The 22,365-nt window shown below is 47.2% G+C and overlaps 8 protein-coding genes across 8 annotated transcripts, besides 3 other annotated features; 4 read left to right on the top strand and 4 right to left on the bottom strand.

Moving 5' to 3' along the window:
- Positions 1-396: 396 nt before the first annotated feature.
- N7479_003658 (Zn(II)2Cys6 transcription factor) lies at positions 397-1,929 on the top strand (the record flags this gene model as incomplete). The annotated part of the gene is made up of 1 exon (XM_057251355.1): positions 397-1,929. One exon carries the CDS (start codon positions 397-399, stop codon positions 1,927-1,929), a length of 1,533 nt encoding a protein of 510 aa, XP_057110680.1.
- A 106-nt stretch (positions 1,930-2,035) lies between these two features.
- Positions 2,036-2,887, bottom strand: N7479_003659 (alpha/beta fold hydrolase; the record flags this gene model as incomplete). The annotated part of the gene is made up of 1 exon (XM_057251356.1): positions 2,036-2,887. One exon carries the CDS (start codon positions 2,885-2,887, stop codon positions 2,036-2,038), a length of 852 nt encoding a protein of 283 aa, XP_057110681.1.
- An 851-nt stretch (positions 2,888-3,738) lies between these two features.
- Positions 3,739-4,110: a sequence feature (Protein overlapping with rRNA (N7479_003660, KAJ5963784.1) was converted to a misc_feature.).
- Positions 4,111-4,242: 132 nt separating this feature from the next.
- Positions 4,243-4,323: a sequence feature (Protein overlapping with rRNA (N7479_003660, KAJ5963784.1) was converted to a misc_feature.).
- Positions 4,324-4,510: 187 nt separating this feature from the next.
- Positions 4,511-4,837: a sequence feature (Protein overlapping with rRNA (N7479_003660, KAJ5963784.1) was converted to a misc_feature.).
- A 295-nt stretch (positions 4,838-5,132) lies between these two features.
- On the top strand, positions 5,133-6,776 carry bna5-1 (kynureninase; the record flags this gene model as incomplete). Its single annotated transcript, XM_057251358.1, has 4 exons — positions 5,133-5,322; positions 5,391-5,734; positions 5,803-6,283; positions 6,337-6,776. The coding sequence occupies 4 exons, from the start codon at positions 5,133-5,135 to the stop codon at positions 6,774-6,776; spliced, it is 1,455 nt and encodes a 484-aa protein (XP_057110683.1).
- A 332-nt stretch (positions 6,777-7,108) lies between these two features.
- On the top strand, positions 7,109-8,720 carry N7479_003662 (MFS transporter; the record flags this gene model as incomplete). The annotated part of the gene is made up of 2 exons (XM_057251359.1): positions 7,109-7,375; positions 7,437-8,720. The coding sequence occupies 2 exons, from the start codon at positions 7,109-7,111 to the stop codon at positions 8,718-8,720; spliced, it is 1,551 nt and encodes a 516-aa protein (XP_057110684.1).
- Positions 8,721-8,948: 228 nt separating this feature from the next.
- Positions 8,949-9,620, bottom strand: N7479_003663 (ER membrane protein complex subunit 4; the record flags this gene model as incomplete). The annotated part of the gene is made up of 3 exons (XM_057251360.1): positions 8,949-9,024; positions 9,078-9,424; positions 9,483-9,620. The coding sequence occupies 3 exons, from the start codon at positions 9,618-9,620 to the stop codon at positions 8,949-8,951; spliced, it is 561 nt and encodes a 186-aa protein (XP_057110685.1).
- A 737-nt stretch (positions 9,621-10,357) lies between these two features.
- Positions 10,358-12,821, top strand: N7479_003664 (putative AP-2 adaptor complex subunit beta; the record flags this gene model as incomplete). The annotated part of the gene is made up of 5 exons (XM_057251361.1): positions 10,358-10,602; positions 10,684-10,759; positions 10,816-11,180; positions 11,233-11,661; positions 11,714-12,821. The coding sequence occupies 5 exons, from the start codon at positions 10,358-10,360 to the stop codon at positions 12,819-12,821; spliced, it is 2,223 nt and encodes a 740-aa protein (XP_057110686.1).
- A 665-nt stretch (positions 12,822-13,486) lies between these two features.
- Positions 13,487-15,054, bottom strand: N7479_003665 (putative eukaryotic translation initiation factor 3 subunit EifCl; the record flags this gene model as incomplete). The annotated part of the gene is made up of 2 exons (XM_057251362.1): positions 13,487-14,608; positions 14,749-15,054. The coding sequence occupies 2 exons, from the start codon at positions 15,052-15,054 to the stop codon at positions 13,487-13,489; spliced, it is 1,428 nt and encodes a 475-aa protein (XP_057110687.1).
- Positions 15,055-16,325: 1,271 nt separating this feature from the next.
- On the bottom strand, positions 16,326-18,601 carry N7479_003666 (putative C6 transcription factor; the record flags this gene model as incomplete). Its single annotated transcript, XM_057251363.1, has 6 exons — positions 16,326-16,737; positions 16,804-17,151; positions 17,205-17,375; positions 17,435-17,586; positions 17,642-18,328; positions 18,452-18,601. 6 exons carry the CDS (start codon positions 18,599-18,601, stop codon positions 16,326-16,328), a joined length of 1,920 nt encoding a protein of 639 aa, XP_057110688.1.
- Positions 18,602-22,365: the final 3,764 nt, after the last annotated feature.

A 22,365-nucleotide genomic window follows, 5' to 3' on the forward strand; every position in this document is an offset into this window, starting at 1 on the left:
TAATGTGAGATTTGGATTCTGACATGGCTGTACGTAGTAGTATTCCGAAAGCTCAGGATTGAACTTTTGTATGAAAGAAATGAAATGGAATTGTTTGATACCTTTTGTATACATGCTTTTCCTCTTATATATGTGAATTTCAAAGTTAGTTGGCGTAGAAAAATCAAGAGATCGGGAATTCGGGAATTTAGGAATTTGAGATTCAAATCAGCCCTATACTGATAAGAACAAAAGATGATTCGGAGAAAAGCCGAAAGCAGCCACCTAGGTAATTCGTGTTCAGAAAAAAAGCGCCACAAGCATCGGGGCGTTGGCTCCTGACGGGAACACGGCATCGGAGTCTCGTATTCCTTCCTTCTCAATATCCCGAAACCATACCTGTTGACATACTCGAGAATGAACAAAAGTTGCACTACTTGTGCGGAAGCCAAGCTTCGGTGCAAGATGCCAAGCAATGGTCGGTCTTGTGTGAGATGTGCACACAAAGGACAAACATGCACTCGGGCTGAACGAAAGAAGCGCCCCAAAAGAGCTACATCAACCCCACACACCCTGTCTTCAACGGAAAATGAGGAGCCCCAAGAAATCGTTCAGACTTTGGAGCCTATCGAACTATCATTCACGAATGTGGATATTTTCCCAGATGAGCTAGACTTCTTGACTCAATTAGCCGATATTGAGAATTCTGTTGACATGACATCTTGGATGTGGAGACCAGATATGCTCTCGGTCTCTGGGGATGACAGTAGCACTATGACCGGTGCGACCTATCCACTGATGGCCCCATATACCGCCATTCCCGAACGAGTGTTGTATCCTGACGCTTTCCGATTACCGAGTGGATACATACTCGCACTTGAAAGCAATACTACCATCCCGTTGGAGAGACTTGAAAAGTACTCGCGGCTATTCTTTACGCATTTTCAAGCTTTGTTGCCTATAATACACGTCCCCACATTTTCCTTGGCATTAGCTCCAGCAGTACTTGTCCGTGCAATATGTCTGATCGGAGCCAGGCTCGACACCGACCCTATATCATTTTCAGATGCAGGGGCTTTCTATGGATCTCTCCCGTCAATGTTTGCAAAGGGATGTCTTCATTCTGACAGAGCAATGCTAAGTTTTGAAGAATTGCAAGCACTTGTATTGTTCCAATTTGCCAGCATGGCAAATGGAGGAATTGCCGAACGAGCCGCATCACGAATGTTACACCCACTACTTATTACTGCTGTGCGTCAGGCTGGGCTCTTAAAGATCCACGGGGAGTGTACGAAAGCCACACGGAGTGCAAGCTCATGGGAAACCTGGATCCAGAAAGAATCACAAAAGCGGGTTCTTTGGGGTGTCTATGCAGTAGACTGCTATCAATCAATTCTTTGTGGTAGCCGGCCACTTCTCTCGCCATCGGAAACCCGCGCTTCTTTTCCTTGCAACAATTCAAGCTGGGATGCCTATTCTGCATCATCCTGGGCTGCTTTACCCGCACAAGACCCTTCTAGCTGTTTCTTGAGCTCGATCAAGAGTCTATTGCTTGGACAATCTCCGTCCTTGGTAAATATGACAGCCTTCGGTATGAATCTGCTTATTTTAGCTGTTCATGCCCTGCTTCTTGAAGCCCAAACTTCAATACTTCCCGTGGACCTCTCGGCTCTCCATCAAGCTCTTCGAGCCTGGCATGGTTTATGGGAAGAGTCTCAGGGACAGTTTGTTTGGAATTCTGAGCTTGAACCGGAGATGTTTTTGATCACTAATAGCCTTTCTTTGTATTATCTCGCAACTCACTTTTTAGAAAATGGGCGCCCGATATTGAGCGAGAAAGCCTATATGGAAAAGTCCACGAATTCTGGTAACCCGTTGATTATCAAAGAGCAGATCTATCAGGATGAGATGATGCGATGTGTTAGAGGAATGCTGAGGGAACTTCAGTAGCAAATTCACAAGGTGAATTTTAATGAACATAATATAATTCATATTTAACGTACTAGTCAACTCCTCAACTCAACATTCATCTTTTCTAGCACTCTTTGTCATTTTATCACAACTTCGAGCTCTGTTGTTTCAACCATGGCAAAACAGCTTCAACGACAGCTCTTGGCTGCTCAGGGAAAAGTGCATGAGCAGCATCAGTAATAACAACAGAAGTTGCTCGCTCCGGGTACAATGTGGAAGTTACATTCCACTGATTGCTAGGCTGAAACGGATCCTCCGCGGGGATCAACTCCAGAACCTGTGTATTATTCCCGCCAGTCCAGTATTCCTTCAAGCTGCCATATTCCTCTACAGCAGCGTGCTCCATGGCAAGAACATCAGGATACCACCCGTTCAACCAGACATGGGCGTCGTGACCCGGAGCAAAGAAAGCAGATTGCAAAGCCTTAAGCCGCTCAGAAAGAGGCAGCGAGGTATTACCCGCGACGAAGGGAAGTTGAGCAACATCAGTGGGTAAATCAATGCCTCCCGGAGCTGCGATGACAATGGCAGGAATTTTCTCCGGGTAAAGTACCGAGCTCACTTTTGCAAGAAATGTGCCGAACGCATGACCGATCACGACTGCTTTTCCACCACCTAGATTGTCGATCACGGCTGCGATGTCGGCTGCTAGATCTGCCAAATTGACATTGGTCATGGGGTCAGTTGACTCGAAGGTTCCCCGTGGTTGAGGACGTAATACGAGGTACCCGGCGGATACTAGCTGGTTCGTGAAATAGTTGTAGTCGTCTCCGCCATCTCTTCCGTATGAAGGGAGTAGTACCACCGTGCTTCCGGCAGCTTGGACTAGGACTTGGATGTTGGCTTGGTCGGTGCGAACGAGCTGGCTTGGCCATTTGTAAGTTGCGAGTGGTCGAGTGAAGTTTGGAAGGGCGTTTGCATAGCCAGCTAGGATCATATAGAGAATCAAGATATCCAAGGACAGATAAATGGTGAATTTAAGAAAAATTGTTCAATAGTGATAGAAGATGATCTTCTTGCATATAGAGAAACTAAAGCCTGTTATATATTCCCTTTTGTGGCCTCCATTATGAGTTGGTGCAAGTGCAAATTTTACGCCTGCATGGCGAGTCACTAATTTCCGACATGATAGTGGCGTACAGACTTCCAAAATGACATGCTACGACGTCATTAGATTAAGGAAAAAGTGCAATATAGACCCAAAGCAATCTTCATACACTTCACGCCTGGCAAGTGGATACAACAAGAGGTCGGGACTTCGGGATTTCGGGAATATAGAGCTTACATTGGGAATTTCTGCATACAGTATTTACTCAAGTGGCTGAATGAGAATAGCCATGAGCTTTTCTTTTTCTGCCTGGAAATTGCATCAGGCTTATCTGCTGTAAGGAGCTAGACGTCGGGAGCTACATCCCCTAGTATGTACGTCAACAAGCTGCTTATGTATATATTCATGAGTGCTACCTAGGTATAAGACTGCATAGGCACCTCTCTACAGAAAGCTGCAACCGCCTCGTACCCACTAATTTGAAGAGGATGGACAGTGCCTTTCCCCTAAAATAACCCTATCAAGGTTTAGATCGGTCTTTTAAAACGCATGGCGTTACTCTTTATCGTAAATCGATGGTTTTGACAGTCTGGTCAATGTAAGAAAAGAGGGGTATAGCATGCAATTATCTATTTTTCCAGTGTGCAGAATGCAATATGATGATGTACATAAAATAATTATAGAAGAAAAGTAAGTAATAGTAAATACCATCTTTTCTATTCCCCCAAGGGACAAATCGCTCAATCACTGACATCGAAACTTGTTCCGCAGCCGCAGTTACTTGTGGCGCGGGGATTATCCACAATCTTGAACTGGCTCCCGATCAATTCGGTGGTATAGTCCACAGTGCTGCCGTGCAGCAGCTCGAGCGAGGGCTCATCCATAACGACCTTGGCTTCGCCGGCTGACTCTGTTGCAGCTTCCGAAGCATCCACTTCTCCTTCAAACACAGTATCCTCTTCTGGGTCAATTTTGGAAGCCCCCTCTAGGGACATCATATATTGGAAACCATGGCATCCGCCGCTGGTGACTGTGATGCGAAGATGGTGGTATGGATTCTCTTCCTTGATGGCAGAGGGAGAGGATGTCGGATCTGTGATCTCACGGAGACGCTGCGCTGAGTTAGCTTGACGATTCAAAAAAATAGAAAACCTCCCGAAAGGAAGGGGAAGCAAAAACAAATAAAAAAAAAACATGCAACAGTGAGGATTCGCTGGTGGTCACCCACCCAACTACTAACTCACCGGCGTGTGGCTTAAGTACGGCTGAGCGGACGGGAAGCCCTGTTTTCCACACCCTATGGTCGCATGTACTTGGAAGGGCATCTGAAAGGGTCATAGCGCGGCCTACGGCCGTCCTCTGCTTGGCTGAAAGCAAGCTGACACCAAGGCAGACCCCGGCACATGACGCGCATGCAGCCCAGACAGTTCCCATCCGTCCCAGCACAAGCCAGATAGAAGAGCGAAGCAAAAAAAGGCAAATCGATAGCAAAATAATCCATTATCAACTCACCTCCACAGCCCGTGACGAAATATTAATCTTGAGGAATTGTCCATCATCTCCGGTTCTCGGGTTTTGTGTCACCTTGGTCGCCTGGTGGACGGACGAGGACGAAAAACATGCACGTTGTTGGCGGATATAGCAAGACTTTGAAGGTTGAGGTGCTGAGCGTTTGAGGAGAGGCGTACCACTTGCGATAATGCTTGGCCGTCGAGGAACGACTTCGCCGCCGGAGAATGCGGAGAGGCGCAAAACAGGTCGGGAAGTTGAGAAGAGCCGACACGTCTGTGTTTGGGATAACCAGCGGGCAGCCGTCGATGAGGCTAAATGGCGTGACATGACTGATGTGTAAAAAAATAAAATCCTTCAAGAAGAGATATCAGAGAGATGAAGAATCCTTGGTATCAAATCATTCCGATTCCGATTACATTGGGTTAGTCAGTTCACCAGTAATGCCATCCATTGGTCAAACAAAGTCGGAAGGTAAGGGCAGAATAATGACTGCATGGTGGGGGACTGCAGATAAATGTATCAACCTTGTATGAGACAGTTGAGGTTCTAATTTCATAAAGTTTTCGGATTTTTGAATCAGACTACCGCATTTCAAGCACTATCTCAGCCTGGTTCTGTCATCATGGGTTCCCGACAGCATATTCGGGACATCAAAAGCGGCTCTCCGCTTCACTATATGGATGACATCAGGGCTTACAAGAAGGAGTATGCGGAAGCTCTTGATGTGCAAGATCCCCTTCGGAATTTCCGGGATGAGTTCATCATTCCATCTAAGAATGATCTCAAGCGGAAGTCTCTGGCAGTAGACGAGAGTGTGTACCGGAATCTCTTATATACCCAGAAGTCCGTTCTAATCTTTGGATTTCTTTCTTCTCATTAGGCAATGAAGCGTCTGATGCAAAATGCATCTACTTCTGTGGTAACTCACTGGGTGTCCAACCTCGTAGCACCCAGAAATATATCGAGCAGTACCTAAGAACTTGGGCAACGAAAGGTGTAACCGGGCATTTTGTGCCGCATGATGATCAATTGCTACCTCCCTTTGTCGATGTTGACACTGCAGCCTCCAAGCTTATGGCTCCAGTTGTCGGTGCCTCTCAAAGTGAAGTGGCGGTTATGGGCACCTTGACTGCCAATTTGCACCTGTTAATGGCAAGCTTTTATCGCCCGACTAAAGAGAAGTATAAGATCATACTGGAGGGCAAGGCTTTTCCCAGTGACCATGTACGTCATTTTAGTTGTGTGCTTCAAATTTGGACTTCGTTCCTGGCACTAACCTGGGTGCAATTCAGTATGCGGTTGAGTCGCAGCTCCGCCATCATAACTTCGATCCAAAGGACGGCATGGTTTTGATTGAACCTAAGGATTCAGACCATCCTACTCTGAGCACAGAACAAATCATCAAAGTGATCGATGACAACGCTTCCAGCACCGCACTCATCCTTCTCTCAGCTATTCAATTCTACACAGGGCAGTACTTCGATATTGAGCGGATCACGGCTCACGCCCACTCTCAAGGCATACTAATCGGGTTGGACTGCGCTCATGCTGCCGGCAATGTGGATTTGCGACTTCACGATTGGAATGTGGATTTTGCAGCCTGGTGCAATTACAAGTATCTCAACAGCGGACCGGGTGGAATAGCAGGACTATTTGTCCATGAACGTCACGGCTCTGTAGATGAGAAACAGCCCGAAAATGACGAGACATTCCGGCCTCGACTCTCAGGCTGGTGGGGTGGAGATATCAAAACGCGCTTCAACATGGAAAACAGTGAGTATCCGATTCTAATGTATACATAAAGTATGCGATACTAACGAATATAGAATTTCTGCCACAACCTGGTGCAGCTGGATTCCAGCTGTCGAATCCCTCTGTTTTAGACATTAACGCAGTTGTCGCATCTCTCGAAATATTCAACCGGGCAACCATGAAGGAAATTCGACAGAAATCCCTTCACATCACGGGATATCTAGAACATCTTTTGATAAAGTATCCTCTAGATGCAGCCCCAGAAGACAAACCATTCACTCTCATCACGCCATCAAACCCAGCCGAGCGAGGTGCTCAACTCAGTCTACGCCTTCAGCCAGGATTGCTAGATCATGTTCTACACTGCCTGGAGGAGAATGGAGTTGTCATTGACGAGAGGAAACCCGATGTGATTCGCATCGCCCCTGCACCATTGTATAACACTTACACAGAAGTGTGGGAGTTCTGTCAGATCTTTTTACAGGCGTGCAAAGAGGCTGTCAAGGCGCGTTGACCGGTCTGTTGTGTACTATTGTATTGTTTTAACTGCATATATTTAGATTCATCTACGGGGAAGTCAAACTGAATAATCATTTCTTGCTTTGAATATATATTTGGTTATATCACTCTAGAGTTGGGTAATCCTACTTCGTATAGATGTATTCCGTAAAAGGTAGGGATCAACCTTAACAGAAGCTTCGGCTTCTCGGCACGCCATCAAGTGTTATCTCCGCAAATGGCGATATCCCGCTTACGGGCTAGCGAGGGAAAAAATGGAGTCATGGTTGTTTTTCTGTCTCCAAGGCCTTTTAATTATCCTTTTTGGTTTGGACCCTGACAGCCTAGATGGCGGAAAAGGGAATAAAACAATCATCTGTTTCGCACCCAGAATCCCGTCAAGATGTGAATGCGGGAACGAGAAACGGGGATCTTGCTGATGTCGACTATTCAGTCTTCACAGTCAGTCAGCGTAGGTATATCGTTTTCATGGCCTCTTGGGCTGGGTTCTTCTCGCCTGTCTCTTCCCAGATATACTTCCCCGCATTGAACACCTTGGCGAAAGATCTGCATGTATCAAATTCGTTGATCAATCTGACTTTGACGAGCTATATGGTAAGGCTTCTTATATTTTTAGAGCACATTTCGTTTTATAACTTGACTAATGGGAATACAGATTTTTCAAGGGCTGTCGCCCATGTTCATTGGTGACTTTGCGGACAAAGCTGGCCGACGACCAGCATATATCGTGTGCTTCACCATCTATATCGCAGCCAATATCGGCCTTGCCCTGCAAAACAACTATGCAGCTCTTTTCGTTCTCCGGTGCTTGCAAAGTGCAGGGAGCAGTACTACCATTGCCCTCTCATCGGGGGTGGTATCCGATGTAGCCACTGCATCACAACGAGGTTCCTATATGGGATTCGTTACGGCAGGATCTCTCATGGGCCCTTCAGTCGGCCCAGTAATTGGAGGCCTATTGTCTCAATATTTGGGCTGGCGGGCGATCTTCTGGTTTCTGACCATTTTTGCAGCAGCTTTCATGGTTCCTTTCCTGGTTTTCTTCCCGGAAACTGCTCGTGGGGTTGTCGGTGATGGTTCACTGCCTCCTCAAAAATGGAATATGTCCCTGATCAGCTACCTGAAGTTCCGAAAGGCTTGCAAGGAAGGCGTCATATCTACGGGAATTGCATCCAAACAGAAACTCAAGTTTCCCAATCCTTTCCAGACGCTTGCCATTGTATTCCAGAAGGATACCAGTCTCATTCTCTTCTGTAATGCTATTCTTTTTGCTGGGTTCTACGACGTGAGCGCAAGCATTCCTTCCATCTTCAATGAGCTCTACGGGCTAGACGATCTCCAGGTCGGTCTCTGCTATATTCCGTTTGGCCTCGGTGCGACCATTGCTTCCGTTGTCAACGGCAAGTTCTTGGACTTCAATTACCGCCGGCTCGCAAAGCAATTGAACTTCCCACTAACCAAGAACCGCGAAACTGACTTGCGAAACTTCCCTATTGAAAAAGCTCGTCTTCAGATCGCATTCCCTCTTCTCGCATTAGGAAGCATCTCTGTCCTCGTTTTTGGCTGGTTCTTGAACTATGGAATTCATCTTGCTGCTCCAACCTGTATTCTGTTCCTCATGGGATTGACATTGACGGGGGCATTTAATACCATCAGTACACTCCTGGTAGACCTATATCCAACACAAGCAGCCAAAGCCACCGCTGCCAATAATTTCGGGCGTTGTTTACTGGGAGCTGGCGCGACGGCACTCATCGATCCTATGCTTTCTACCATGGGCCGGGGCTGGTGTTTCACATTCATCGCATTGGTGATGATGGCTACGACACCACTGCTCTTGATAGTGATTCGAAAGGGGCCAGCTTGGCGTGAAGAGCGTCGTCTGAAAGAGGAAGCTAAGAACGCCGAGGACAGGAACGCCTCAAGAAGTCAGAAGTGACCAAGGGTTATTCCCTTAGATATTAATGACCGTCATACACTACATTTTTCCTGATGATGCCCTTTGAGAAACCTGCGTCCAAGAAATGCACAATTATTGAACTCTTCAATCAATGATAGCCAACGTATTCGCTGCCATGATAAGCTCATGTTCCAAATTGCATTATCGTCAACGGACGCATTCTAACAGTGTCTTTCCAACATTTAACCGTGCTCCAAGCCTATCGCATCAGCTGAAAGCAAAATAAGCCCGCTCCAAAGGCTGTCGTTCCGACTCCCATGCCAACCAATCCGATCTCGTAGTTCTGGACACATGTTAGCAAAATCAGCACTGTCAAAGCTGGAGAGCAAGACTTACGGCAATAGGCCCATCGCATTGACCTTCCAGACACCCAAACACAATAATACCAGCTGCATCAACATGTAGACCACTTTGACTCCAAGCATACGCGAATGTGTCGACGGGGTGTCGTACTTGGCGAACGCCGCATTGATATTGATCATACCCTGGATGGGACCCTTAAACAACATGAGGACCATCATGATGCTGAAAATCTGAAGACTGTTGCCAGACATGTACATCATAATGGCATTCATTGGGATCTGCTTGGACGGGGCGATGGCAATCTCCCACGCTTTCTTCATCTTAATCGTGTCGGTCTCGTCAGGCCTCTTCGTGGTAGATTGTTGCTGCTGTTGCTGGCGCTAAAAAAATATCGCATTAGTATTTTTGTATGGTGTTATGATTTGTGATGGAACTCACCTGCTTGCCTCCCCGACTACTCGAGAAGCCTGGAGGGTCAGGGATGCTGGATGCGGCCTTTGAGAGGCACGGCATCGGGGAGTTCAGTGAAACAACCCATTGCGGAGGAGGAGGTGGTGGTAGACGGGCTTGTGACATAATTTAGATAGTAAATGTGGTGTGGGGGGAGATGATCTTAGAAGACTCAAACGACGGGGGGAGGAGGAAAGTTGCTGAGTAGGGAGGTTCCCTCCGCAGTGGCTACTCCGCCTTCAATTCTCCTTTCCCTCTTTCTCTCTCTTTATTTCCAACTTCATTAATCTTTCTAATTCTTTTCAATCTATTGTTTGAGAAAGGACAATGTCCAATCGCTGATTTAATTTGTTTCCGATTATCCCGAATGCGCCACAGGTGAACACGTCTTCGGTCTCACCCTTTTCCTCTCTCAAACTCCCCGACGGCCGGAACCCTTTGGACTCGATATCGCGCTCTTTTACTTTCATCTTATCACTGTCGATCCTCCAGCCAATCTCGTCTGTGGTTGATCGCACGGTCAGCAGATAGAGCTTGCCGAAGTTCGCATTCCAAGAAATCACGCCTAGAAGTGCCTAATCGCTATTCGTGCATACCACAGCTATGAGTTCTGGAGGAGATGCGAAGTTATTCGCCAGGGTACGTTAGCTTGCCCAGCCCATTATTTGATCGCATGATTTCTCCCATGTCATATCCTGGCCCTGCCCCCCTTCCCCGCATTCTATTTCCATACATTCAGTTCCCCTCGCTTTGGTGAGCTCTGTACTCTAGGCCTTTTGCATTTGCTTGGTTCCCTTGCATTTGACATAGACTATTTGCTGTACTCTCACATCTTTCTGAACCACCACATCGTATCTACCCTCATGTTTATTGCTATTACTCCTTATGCCCCATTCCATGGCTCACGCTCGCAAAATACACAGGGGAAAGTTGCTGAGCTACGGCAAGAGCTCAATAGCGGCGGCAAGAAAGACAAGAACTATTCTGCAAAAAAGATTGCCCTTAAGAAGATCGTCGCCAATATGACTATGAGTAACAACGACATGGTTGCGCTGTTTCCGGACGTTATTGGTTGTATGAATCTGCCGAGCTTAGAGATCAAGAAGATGTATGCTCCATCCATTCACCTAGCAATGATGCGTATGGCGTGCCATGCGGGGTAGAGCTCCCTTGCTAACATGATGTCTAGGTGCTTCTTGTTCCTGGTCAACTACTCTAGGATGAAACCAGAGGTCGCATTGAAGGCGCTACCTATATTGGTTGATGTATGGACCCGCTGTTACTGAAGAAGATTCGAGTTGATCTGACTTTTTCTTTATAGGATATGACAGATAACAACCCCCTTGTCCGCGCGCTTGCACTGCGGACCATTTCATATGTGCATGTTCGCGAATTTGTCGAAGCAACCTTCCAACCTGTCAAGCGCCTGATGCAAGACAATGATCCATATGTCCGCAAGACGGCTGCTTTCTGCGTTGCAAAGCTCTATGAGCATGATAAAAAGATGGTTGAGAACTCAGATCTGATTGACAGGCTCAACCGTATGTTGAAGGATGAGAACCCGACTGTAGTTTCCAGCGTCTTAGCTTCGCTGGTGGATATCTGGGGCCGTAGTGAATCGATTTCACTCACTATCGACTATGTCAGCGCCTCGAAATTGGTTTCAATTCTGGCAGACTGTTCTGAGTAAGAATCTTTGGTTCCATGTCTAGGGACGTTGTGCTAACTCTTCAAATAGATGGTGTCAAACTTACATCCTCGAGGCATTAATGTCATATGTGCCACAGGATACCGCGGAGGCGCTTCTGTTAGCAGAGCGAGTTGCCCCGCGACTATCACATTCAAATTCTGCAGTCGTCCTGACCTCAACTCGTGTCATCCTCTATCTCATGAACTACATTGCGGGTGAAAAGCATATCACCTCATTATGCAAGAAATTATCTCCACCCCTCGTCACATTGCTTTCCAAGCCTCCTGAGGTCCAATACCTGGCACTGCGCAATGCTATCTTAATTATTCAGAAGAGGCCGGAGGTCCTGCGGAATGACATCCGAGTGTTCTTCTGCAATTACAACGACCCAATCTACGTCAAAGTCACCAAGCTGGAATTAATGTTCATGCTAACCACAAAAGAGAACATCTCCATCGTGTTGGCAGAGCTCCGAGAGTAAGAACATGTCAGATTGACTATATTAAACGTATACTGACATCATCTGCAGATACGCCACTGAAATTGATGTTCACTTTGTGCGCAAGGCCGTCCGGGCCATTGGCAAATTGGCAATCAAGATTGAATCTGCTGCAAAGCAGTGTATCGACACGCTCTTAGAACTGGTCGATGCCAAGATCCCATACATTGTTCAAGAGGCAACAGTGGTGATTCGCAACATTTTCCGCAAATACCCCAACCAGTACGAAAGTATAATCAGCCATGTTATTCGAAACATTGACGATCTGGACGAGCCTGAAGCTAAGGCAGCCGTCATTTGGATCATTGGCCAGTATGCGGACCGCATCGATAACTCAGATGGCCTCCTTCAAGATTACTTGGCCACATTCCACGACGAAACAGTCGAAGTGCAGCTGGCCCTGCTCACGGCTACCGTCAAACTTTTCATCCAACGTCCCACCAAGGGCCAGAAGCTTGTACCACAGGTCCTGAAATGGTGCACCGAAGAAACAGATGACCCTGACCTTCGTGACCGTGGTTACATGTACTGGCGCTTGCTGTCGACAGACCCAGCAACCGCGAAGCAGGTTGTCATGGGACAAAAGCCGCCAATCACCGCCGAGAGCGAAAAGCTAGACCCGCGCACTCTTGAGGAACTGTGTCTAAATGTCGGCACTCTAGCCACCGTCTACCTCAAGCCCATCCACCAAGTCTTCCGCGCTGCCCGCCCTCGGCGCCTCCTGCCCAGCCCGGCCTTGCAACGTGCCCCCATCGACGACGGTACAGGCAATATGCTTGAATACAACCCTCCCTCCGCAAGCATGGCCTCCGCCTCCACCAGTAATAGCGGTTTAGCCACAATCATTACCACAGGCGATCCAGTCACACCAAGGTATACTGGGCCTTCACCTTCTCTTCCCGTCGGCCCGGGCCCCAACTCCGCAAACACAGGCCCCAGCAACATGAACGAGGCAGCAGATGCAGCAGACGCTTACTTCAGTGGTATCGGCTCCCAGCAAATGGCTTCCCTGGACCTTGATGGTACCGGTGGTGGAGGTGCGCCTCAGACACAGTACGTTGTCACCCAAAATCAGCAGCAGGTGTATCAACCACAGCTGGCTGGTGGCGCTGCCACAGGCGAGCTATTATTGTTATAATTCAATTTGGAGAGGGGGATACTTGTACATGTAAATAGAAAGCGTTTCTCGTGCGGCCTGCGGGTAGTAATTACCAAATATTTTCATGCTTTGAATTTGAAGCTTCTAGGGTTTCTTTTATCCATGTCTAATATTAAAAATCCCTACCCCGGAGCAACTCCAACTTTTGTTTGAACACAGCGCCCATGAAAGATTTGAAATATGTAGAGTATTTCTCGTTGATCTAATGCTTTCATCAAGTAACTGATTTTCTTCTACCTGACACAAATACTCTCCATGCTGTGTTAACCATCTGCCTTCAAAGAAGCAGCGACAGCATACCAGGAGACACATGAAACAGCGGACGCCCACCAAAGAAATCGCGATAATCCAACTTGAACTTGATTTTGAACGGACCAGGAAGCCTTGAGCTTCCATGATCCATGGACGGTGAACACTCGAAAAATAAAAAAAGGAAAACAAGAACCGGAAACAAGAAACGTGAGGGGGAAAGGGGGAGAGCAATGTGTATAATATGGAAAATAAAAAACAAAGTAGGCAGAGAAAAAGAAAGAAAATTCATCTCAAGTCATGTCCGTTCCTCTTCTTATAAGCAGAAGACTCCCACCACTCTTCGCTTTTTTTTTCTTTTCAACTCTCGGCACACTTATGAGACACAGGCTCGCTTAGTAGACGCGAGCGAGGTTACGAAGGTACCAGTCGACCAGACGGCGGCCGGCCTTGGTCTCGCTGACGTGGATCAGGTCGTCCTCAAGAGCGTAGTCGAGATCGTTGGCGATGGCAGGCTCGCCATCCAGGAGGCCACCATCGACCCAGCGGATCTGGCGGCTGCGCTGCTTGTTAACGAGCAACCACGAGCGGAGTTGCTCGGGAGACACCTCGAGGAAACCTGCAAGTTTCTTGAGGTCCATGGTGGTGTAGAGCTTGAGGTAGGAGCGGATGGTTGGGTTGAACAGGGTGTTCTTGACCTCATCCATGAAGATGGCAGTGTGGTGGTCGACGGGGTCGACGTTGGAGGCTGGGTTGTCGAAGTCGGGAGGAGTGGGGTTGATGAACTTAGGGCAAGAAGAGCGGAAGAGCTCCTCGAAGACGGGCAGGGCCTCGGGGCCACCCTTCTGCATGCGGTAGAACTGCTCGCCGTACTTCTCGCGAACGGCGGAGTGGATGGTGTCATCCAGACGGGTGGGGTGGAGAGCGACACAGATGGCGATCAGGGCGTACATCTGGTCGTTCTTCTTGGCGATGGCCTCGTAGTTGTTGCCACCCTTCTGGAAGTTCTTTGTCCGGGACACATACACGAGGATGTGGCTGAACATGCGGATGGCGTCACCGTAGCGGCGCATCATCATGTAGGAGAAGCCCACGTAGTAGTAGGTGGTGAAGTGGGCGGCCATCACACGGGCGAACATGGCCTTCTTGTTCATCTCGACATCGTCGAGGATCTTCAGGGCAAGACTGAAGTCACCGAGCAGGCAGTGCACGCGCAACAGTCCGATGATCGAGAAGTAGCCGAGCATCTTGTACAAGGGGCGCGAGCCGTACTCGCCGGCAACGGCCATAGGGTCCTCTCCCCGCTTGGTGGCGTTCAATTGCTCACTGATCTGAGAGCGCTGGATGAGGGAGTAAAGCACGTTCAGCACTGAGTAGCAGCCCCATGTGTTCGGGTTCTCGCGGAGCAGCTGGCTCTCCTCCTCGTTGGATCCAGTGCGAGCAACGCGGTTGCGGTAACGGCAAAAGGATTCGAATTGGTAGATGAACTCGTCAATAACTTCCCAAGCCCAGTAGTACTGATTGTAGAGAAAAGTATTGTTAGTTTTCTGCATCGTTTTTTGAGGGGTGAATCGACCTGTTGATTTCACGAATGCCAAGCTTTTTTTCCTTTTCATTCATGGCGTTCAACAATCGGTCGGCGAAATGGGACACCTACATTGGGAACCTCCAAGTCCACGGGGCCATCGGAGTTCAGGATGTAGTGGAAGAGACTGCAGTAGTTGTCGTAGCTAGCGAATTTGGTTTCAAGAGTAGCCTGGTACTCCAGCGGGGTGGCGGCGGCGGCCAGCTGGGCCTGAAGGTCTTGGGCCTGCGATGCACCGTGCGATAGGGTCTGGTCCAGCTCGCTCATTCCATCGTCGTAGTTGACCTGCTCGCGGTAGTCGTTAACCATGGTCTCCTCCTCATTATCGGACTCATCGTTCAAGTTGGGGCGCGCATTGGCGCGGTCTTCGTAGGACATGTTGAGTGGGAGGGGAGAAAGAAAAGAATTAAAAATGTAGCAAGATGCCGGGATGAAACGGCAGTGAGGGAGCGGAAGGGGCGAGGTGGGGAGGGGGTGGGATAGCGTCGGCGTGTGCGATTTGCCAAAGAAGTCGAATTTTGAGGGTTTTCGCTTGGGTGTTTGTGCTTATCTTATCTGCGCATAATAATCATGAATGACTCAGCTGTGCGGATTTTGTGCACGGTCCACTCAATGATGCAAGTACAACCAGAGTTGTCGTTTGGTTGGCGATTCTTGTACTGTCTACGGAGTACTCCGTACTTCCATTTCTAATATAATTTTGCCATGCTACATATGGCTTCGAAACACTTAGATGCATACATATGTAAAAAAGAAAATTAATAAATTAAATGAAGGAGTGAACATTTTTTAGTGCAACATGCTAATGCAAGAGGCTCTATACATCTTAAATGGACTTGAGCTTGTTTACTTCTCTCTGGCTATGTAGATATAAAAAGTGACGGTATCATGTATGTACACGCTCTTAATTTCGAACGCGTGCTTAAATACTGCCCCGGCGCACTAGGTGTGTAATTACTAAAAATATTTACATGTATCTCCCTATTCCAGGTATGAAAGCCTAACGAGCCTAACATACAGACGTACAGGGCCCAATGGTGGCACAGCAGACAGACAGTTGGTTTGAGCGCATTACCAGGTCTGTTATAGAGGAATGCTGGGAAGTTCACGAGAGAGAAACAATATTTCCCCAGTATATAGTTCAATTAGCTAGCTGGGTGTGAAATACGGAGTATGTACGGAGTAGGCGTGGAATATGTAGGGAAAAAACTGCCGGTGGATCGGAGACCAGCAACTGGTCCCCTTCGATCGATCAGCTAGCACTCTTCTGCGTGCAGACGACAACCCCTGCCCTTCCCCTCAGTCAACTTTGCCCCTTATTTCCCCCTCAAACTACTCCGTACAGACGATGACACTGCATATCCTCGTGTCTGACCCAAGTGCCAGGAAGGCAGAGCTTGTACTGGCCATTCCCAAAGAGTTGGGTAGGGCAGGCCAGTATCAGTCTTCACTCTGCCGTGACGACTTTTATGGTACTGCAGCTTTTCCCCAACACCTTCATCCCAGTCCTATTCGTCGTAACGCTCCACGCCGCATTTCCACCTCTGTTTCACGTAAGTCTGGAACAGGATGAACTCTTCCAGCATAGTTCATCTGGTAGCGGCATTGATGCATTCATACAGTCACAAAAACAGGCGCCATGCTGAGTCTCAGGGCTCAAGACTCTTCCACTGTTCAGGGTCATCAAAGATTGCGATAGCCTCAGGTGGCAATTGGATATTTAAGTGCAGCGCGTTCTTCCTGATCTCATGAATCGCGTCGGCTGTTTGCTTAAACCTGTGACTAAGAGCTGTTCCAAACCGACAGAGCTCAGCAAATGCCTGTCTTGATTCCTCACTTTCTTCCAATTGATGTACTAAGATCCGAAGACCTGTTTGGACAGCATCGACTATCTGGCTGGGTATATGCTTGAGGCCATACGATTGACGATGAATGCGAAGGCATTGCGCCATTTCCTCGGCTGCCTTAACCTGATAGAACTGGGCCTGTCGAACGACTTGTGGCTGATGAGGGTCATTCAAAATTTCAAACAGGTATATGATGGCCTGAAGACATTTAATTCTTCACGTGGTATCAGCACAAAGACAATCACTGGGGTGCACGCAACAGAAAGGCAGTCATGCTTACCGCAAGAGAAGGACTTGTGGGACCGGATTGTGTTGTATCTCGGGCACACTCGGCCAGTGTTGCAGCCAAGCATTCAAGCGATCGAATGGGTCTTGGGCTTTTCTCCACATCTCATCAAAGCTGGCACCCTGACCTTTTTCAGAAACGAGCTTCTGAACATCAACCAAGATTCCGGTGATCTCAGCCAGTCCCTCCCTAACTTCAGGGAGACGGGCTGGCTTTTTATCATATGTGATTTTGTTTGATCGAGGGTACGGGGTCCAGTCAAAGTCTTCGTTGCCACACAGCTTCACATCAGACATGGGATTTGGTAAGGGGGCAATCTTCTGCAGCTCAATCGACATTTGTCTACTCCAATTGGTTAGACATTGCTTCTTCATGTGAGGATTGGCGGTGCTTACGAGCTCATATTGAAGACACCCCAGGCAGTGATCGTGCGAACCCGTTCCATCTCTGGCAGTATCTTGTTCTTCAACACTGCTGGGCTATCAAAAAGTCCTATATCTCTTGCTAGCTGAACTGCTTGGCTAAGCATCATCCAGCTTTTCCTGACTCGTCCCTGGCATTTAAATCTGCAAGAAATTAACCTTATGAACAAACCTATTTGGCTATAAAACAGTGGGCAACATACACACAACACATCAAGAGGAGAGCCTGGATGTTAGGCAGGTCGTGGTCATCATCTTCAACTTCCCACAATCTTTGTGCCTCATGGAAAAAGTTCTGGCCCCGCGAGAACACGTTCTCGGGGGTGGAAAGAACATCAGGGCTATCAGAATAGGCCTGTCGGGGTTAGCTAATGGGTTCGCAGGGTCGGGGGCACTTGAGGGATTCATACGCTAGCCATTGACAATAGGCTATTGACGAGAAGTGGCGTGCAGAATTCCGATCTTCGATCACCACGTCTCATATGTTCGAGGAAGATGCGTTGATCAAGGAATTGTGAGCATGGGTGGTCCCAGGTAAAGTAAAGCGAGACTAGATGAGAGACCAGATAGTCATCATCTGTGACAGTTGTCCACGGCTTTGCCGGCACCTTGAAGAGAGGTATGTCGCAAAGGCTCTCCAGCGTGACTCGGGCATAGGGGCTGACTGTTGGCCATTGTGGAGGTTTCATATTTGGAATCTCTTCTGGCGAGCTTGCTGCATTGCTGCTGGGGTCCGACGGTCGTCTCAGGCCGTTCCTCGGGGTTTCTACGGGATGCTCTGAATACTCTAAAATTGCCAATTTGCTGGCATTCGACAGCTCTTGGGGGTCTCCGAACGTCGTGGTGGGGCCTCCAACAACATGGGCGATATCGTGGAACGAAGCCTTATTCCGTATCAAGTCCATCACTTCATCAAGCTGAAGCTGATCAGCCGACGCAAGGGTGCTTAGCAAAGACTCCAGTAGATCTTTGTGGTTTGTGAGTTCCTGGATCGTCCGCTTGACAGCAACCTTTCGTCTGAGGTCTCGAGTTGGATCAAAGTGGCATTCGGTATTGGTAGACCGACAAGCCTTACATGGGGCATCCGGTCCAGAACACTATATTGAGCAGAACACAAAAATTAGCCGGAAGCTTCATTTTGAATTTCTGGTCCCCAAATTCTGGGACAAGTCAAATAGACAGAAAAGGGGGAATTGGAATTAACCGATGCACCGACTGACCTTCCTCTTTGCTGCTTTGCATGCCAGGCAAGCTGTGGAATTCTTCTTCGGCCTACTGACAGCAGTCGAGGTCTGTGGAGCGAACATGCGCGGCGGTCCCGGAGCCAACGCAGGAAATTGTTTCGTGTTCTCGTGATGGCCCATCTTCATTTTGAAAAGATCAGTCCTGCGGAGTATGAATTCCGAAAGGTTGTGTCTCGAGATTGCTGACCGAAATATACTGCGGTTGAAGCTTCGGCAGGCAATGCGAATCTGCTGAAGCCACGCTAACTGATTTTGCGAAAAGTGCAGGCAGACGATCTATACAGCACTGAACCACGGTCCTAACGCTTCCTCTTATGGGCCATTGAAATCGACGTCTCCAACGTCTCACCAGCTCGATGTCAGAAAGGGGGCAAGTGTCATGTCGTAATGATACGGGCGTCACGGTGTGCGTTATTTACGCATGAAGGTGGGACACAACGAAAAGAAACTATTCTGGAATCGGTTGAAGTGATCAAAGTCCACCTGCAGGTGACAAGACGCCAAAAGCGAGGGGGGTCGCGTTAGCAAACAGAAGGGGAGGTTCGACGCCCGTCACACAACCGGGGTAACCCGGTAGCCCAAGCTCGAATTCAGCAGTGATTGGAGAGCTAACAAATCCAGCAGCTTGTCAATATAAGCCGACGGTATGCAGCAGATGGTGAAGGGGCCATTGAGTCGAGACTAGCCTGAGATTTTGTGAGATTTGGGGAGATCGAGAACAACCGAATATGGAAATCCTCTAGCTTGAACCAGAGCACGAGATACTAAATATCTCTCCCCACCCTTCAGAAAAAAAATAAAGGACGCATGGTAAAAAAGAAAGGAAGAAAATTAAAAACATGAAAATGAAAAATGAAAAATGAAAAAAAAACCACCTCCACCCTAAAGGGATGTATCAGTACGGAGTACGGAGTACTAAAAGAGACTTTAACCGGAAATAAGTACGCTAATCTCTAAGATTTACAACATATACATCTTTTGATCCCTCGGAGATCTATGCTGTTATCCAGACAATGTCGCCACTTCAAATCCTGATGCCGGTTTTAGGGGTCTGATGGATTATGCAATGATTGTGGCCTTGTATAGGAAACTCATATGTCAATCACATATCTGGGCTTCCACAACCTCCACTATTTCTCCATGAATCAATGATAGCAGATTCTCCTATGTCAATACTGTACTTTGTACTCTAGTAAGAATTTGTGGGGAATATCACTTTACTAACCATAACCTGTAGCCTTCGCTCTAAGATAGAATTAGGATGTCAACCTGGACGGGGCAATAATTCAAAGAGTAGATTTCACACGAGGCCGTCAAAAATTCCAACACATTGGTTGATGGATTGATGGGACCACGAGATGTGCTACTACCAAGGTTGTGATACGGGGACATTTGAAGTGGCCTTCACGATATTCCACCCATAGCTGTACGATCCGGCTATAAATATTGGAACTTTGTCCCGTCCCAAAGTCTTTTCCGCTGTGGATCGGATCGGGATTGCAGGGGAATGAAAGGCATATCTTACTTTGTAAACCTCCACCTCATAACTGGATCGACCGATCCCAATGTTAGACCTAAATTATAACTTGCCACTCCGTACTTTATTTATACTTGTTGAATCCTTGGATTTTCCAATCCTTATGATTCGTGAGGCTCTTGCTCACGTTTTAGACAACCTCCTCCCGCCCCTTGGTCACCTTTCAGTTGGTACATCCACATAACTTCTTCCAGCGTTTTTTATTGGCTGTTAGAACAACAGCCAATCGGAACCACCAGAGAAAATACATTCTATTTCTTGGCATCCCATCAGCTACTTTGAATATCAAGCAACTGGCCTGGTTTTCATTCTCTCTGGCGACACTACACTGGGGGTGCTGTCAGTCGTGTAGTTGCATATGGGCACTTGAGCAACATTTGAAGGCTTGAATATATATGCTTTACTACATATATATATATATATATATTGTACAAAGTACTCCGTGCAGCTAAATCGTCTCTTGTATATTGTGTATGCCCCACTCCTAATATGCCATGGAATATTTTTCCCATTACATAGTACGGAGTACGGAGTAACTACTTCGAGGATATACATATATTATTCATCTGGCACTATTCACCAGTGGACGTAGTAAATTTCCGAGCCATTCCAATTAGTCTGGTCATATAGTGTGGGATCCACAGAGAAAACTGGTTTTTTTCCTCCCAGAAAAAAGGCGAAAAGAAAGAGAAACAAAAATCGAAAACAAAGTTTAGGATTCTTGGCCTAAATGAACTACACACGTTAGTGTCGCGCACTGCCGCTTACGCGCCCGTTATACTGAAATTCAAGGATATACACAATGCCGGATCGCAGGCTATATTCATCTACATCCTATCGTTTAGGGTGGTTAGAAAGTATAACACGACAGATATGTGGTATGTACTCCATACAGAGTACTCCGTACGGAGATGGAGTACTTGGCCCCCGCCCCGCATGACAGGTTCAAGCCATGTACAAAGCAAATGCCGGGATTAGGAGCCAGTGAGATCGACTATGCGGCTGAGATCCCCTCCTTTTTTTTTCCCGTGTCTTAGGTATCGCCTTCCCCCAATCCTTTCCCAGAAATTCCTGCAATCAAAGTACAGTCCATGAAGTTTTACAATGTACTGAGTAGATTTTGCCTGCAATGTAACGCGAGTTGCGGATTTTTATCACCTGCATGTGTGATGGAAGCCCCCTCGCTTTTCTAGGAGACAAGACTCCTGCCAAAAGTAGACCTAGCGCGAAACAGAACAATAAAACGCGGTTACCCTATAACATTGCATATGCTCGGTAGTTTTTTTTAGATTTTAATCCATTTGATATTTGCATGTGGTCGTAGATATTCGGGACTTTTGGATCCCCTACTTTGCACATGTACAATGTAACTATGTAAAAAGGGTTGATGTCATTTACTTCTTATCGCCCCCGGATAAAATAGCCAGGTCGCTTTGGTTGGTTGGATGTGCTTACCGTCGCCTATCTTGCCCTATATTCTAGTTATATTGTACTTTGAGGTCTGCCGATCTGATATTTACATGGATGTTATAATATGTATATCCACTCTGTATATGGACGGAGTACTCCGTAAGTAGATGTATCTAGATGGTCCCTTTTTAGCCTTTTATAATTTAGAGTTCCCTGTTTTTCACTTTCAGAGAGCCACGGCCCGTTAGTGCATTGCAGGTCCGTGTAGCGGGGTACTTTGTATATATCCCCTTTTAAAACTTCCCCGATTTTAATCCCAAGCTTTCTCGATGTATTTGCTTTTTATATTGCTCGAGCCTCTTAAGTGCATTATTCTGACACCTGCCATTCTACTTACATACGCAAGCCATGTTTGCTCTTTTATTTTCTTTTTCTTTTTGAGTCATTTATCATATTTGGGGTAAGAGACGCCAATTCCAGTAAGTATTATGAGATTATGGGCCAAAAAATCAACGACTGATCATATAATTGTGTCAAGCCCACCAACGCCACTACCCGGTGTTGTTGGTAGGCGTGGCAACTCTACGGAGTATACGAAGAGTACATGAGCATAACATAGTCAAAGCGTAAAAATTTTAACCCTTAAACTACTCTATAGATACGGAGAGGATATAGGAGGACAGATATAGTGTAAGTGAATTCATAATTATTAGTATCAGCCTTAGTAAGAATTATGAAGTGTGCTCCAAGTAAGAGAAGGGCTAGATCTATCTTTGACGTACAATATTTACATGTTGCATTTTCTATGGTGCTTTCTACACTGCTATATCATATATTTAGAGTTAATCTTAGTAGATCTATTGAACCAAACTTCAAAGTTGTATTAGATCTTTATTTTTAGGGGATTGTTAATGGGACCCCCCCCTTGCTAATGGGACCCCCC

The sequence above is a fragment of the Penicillium vulpinum genome (genome assembly GCF_028829585.1).
Source record: "Penicillium vulpinum strain IBT 29486 chromosome Unknown utg000002l_segment0_segment0, whole genome shotgun sequence".
In the NCBI taxonomy this organism is placed as follows: domain Eukaryota; kingdom Fungi; phylum Ascomycota; class Eurotiomycetes; order Eurotiales; family Aspergillaceae; genus Penicillium; species Penicillium vulpinum.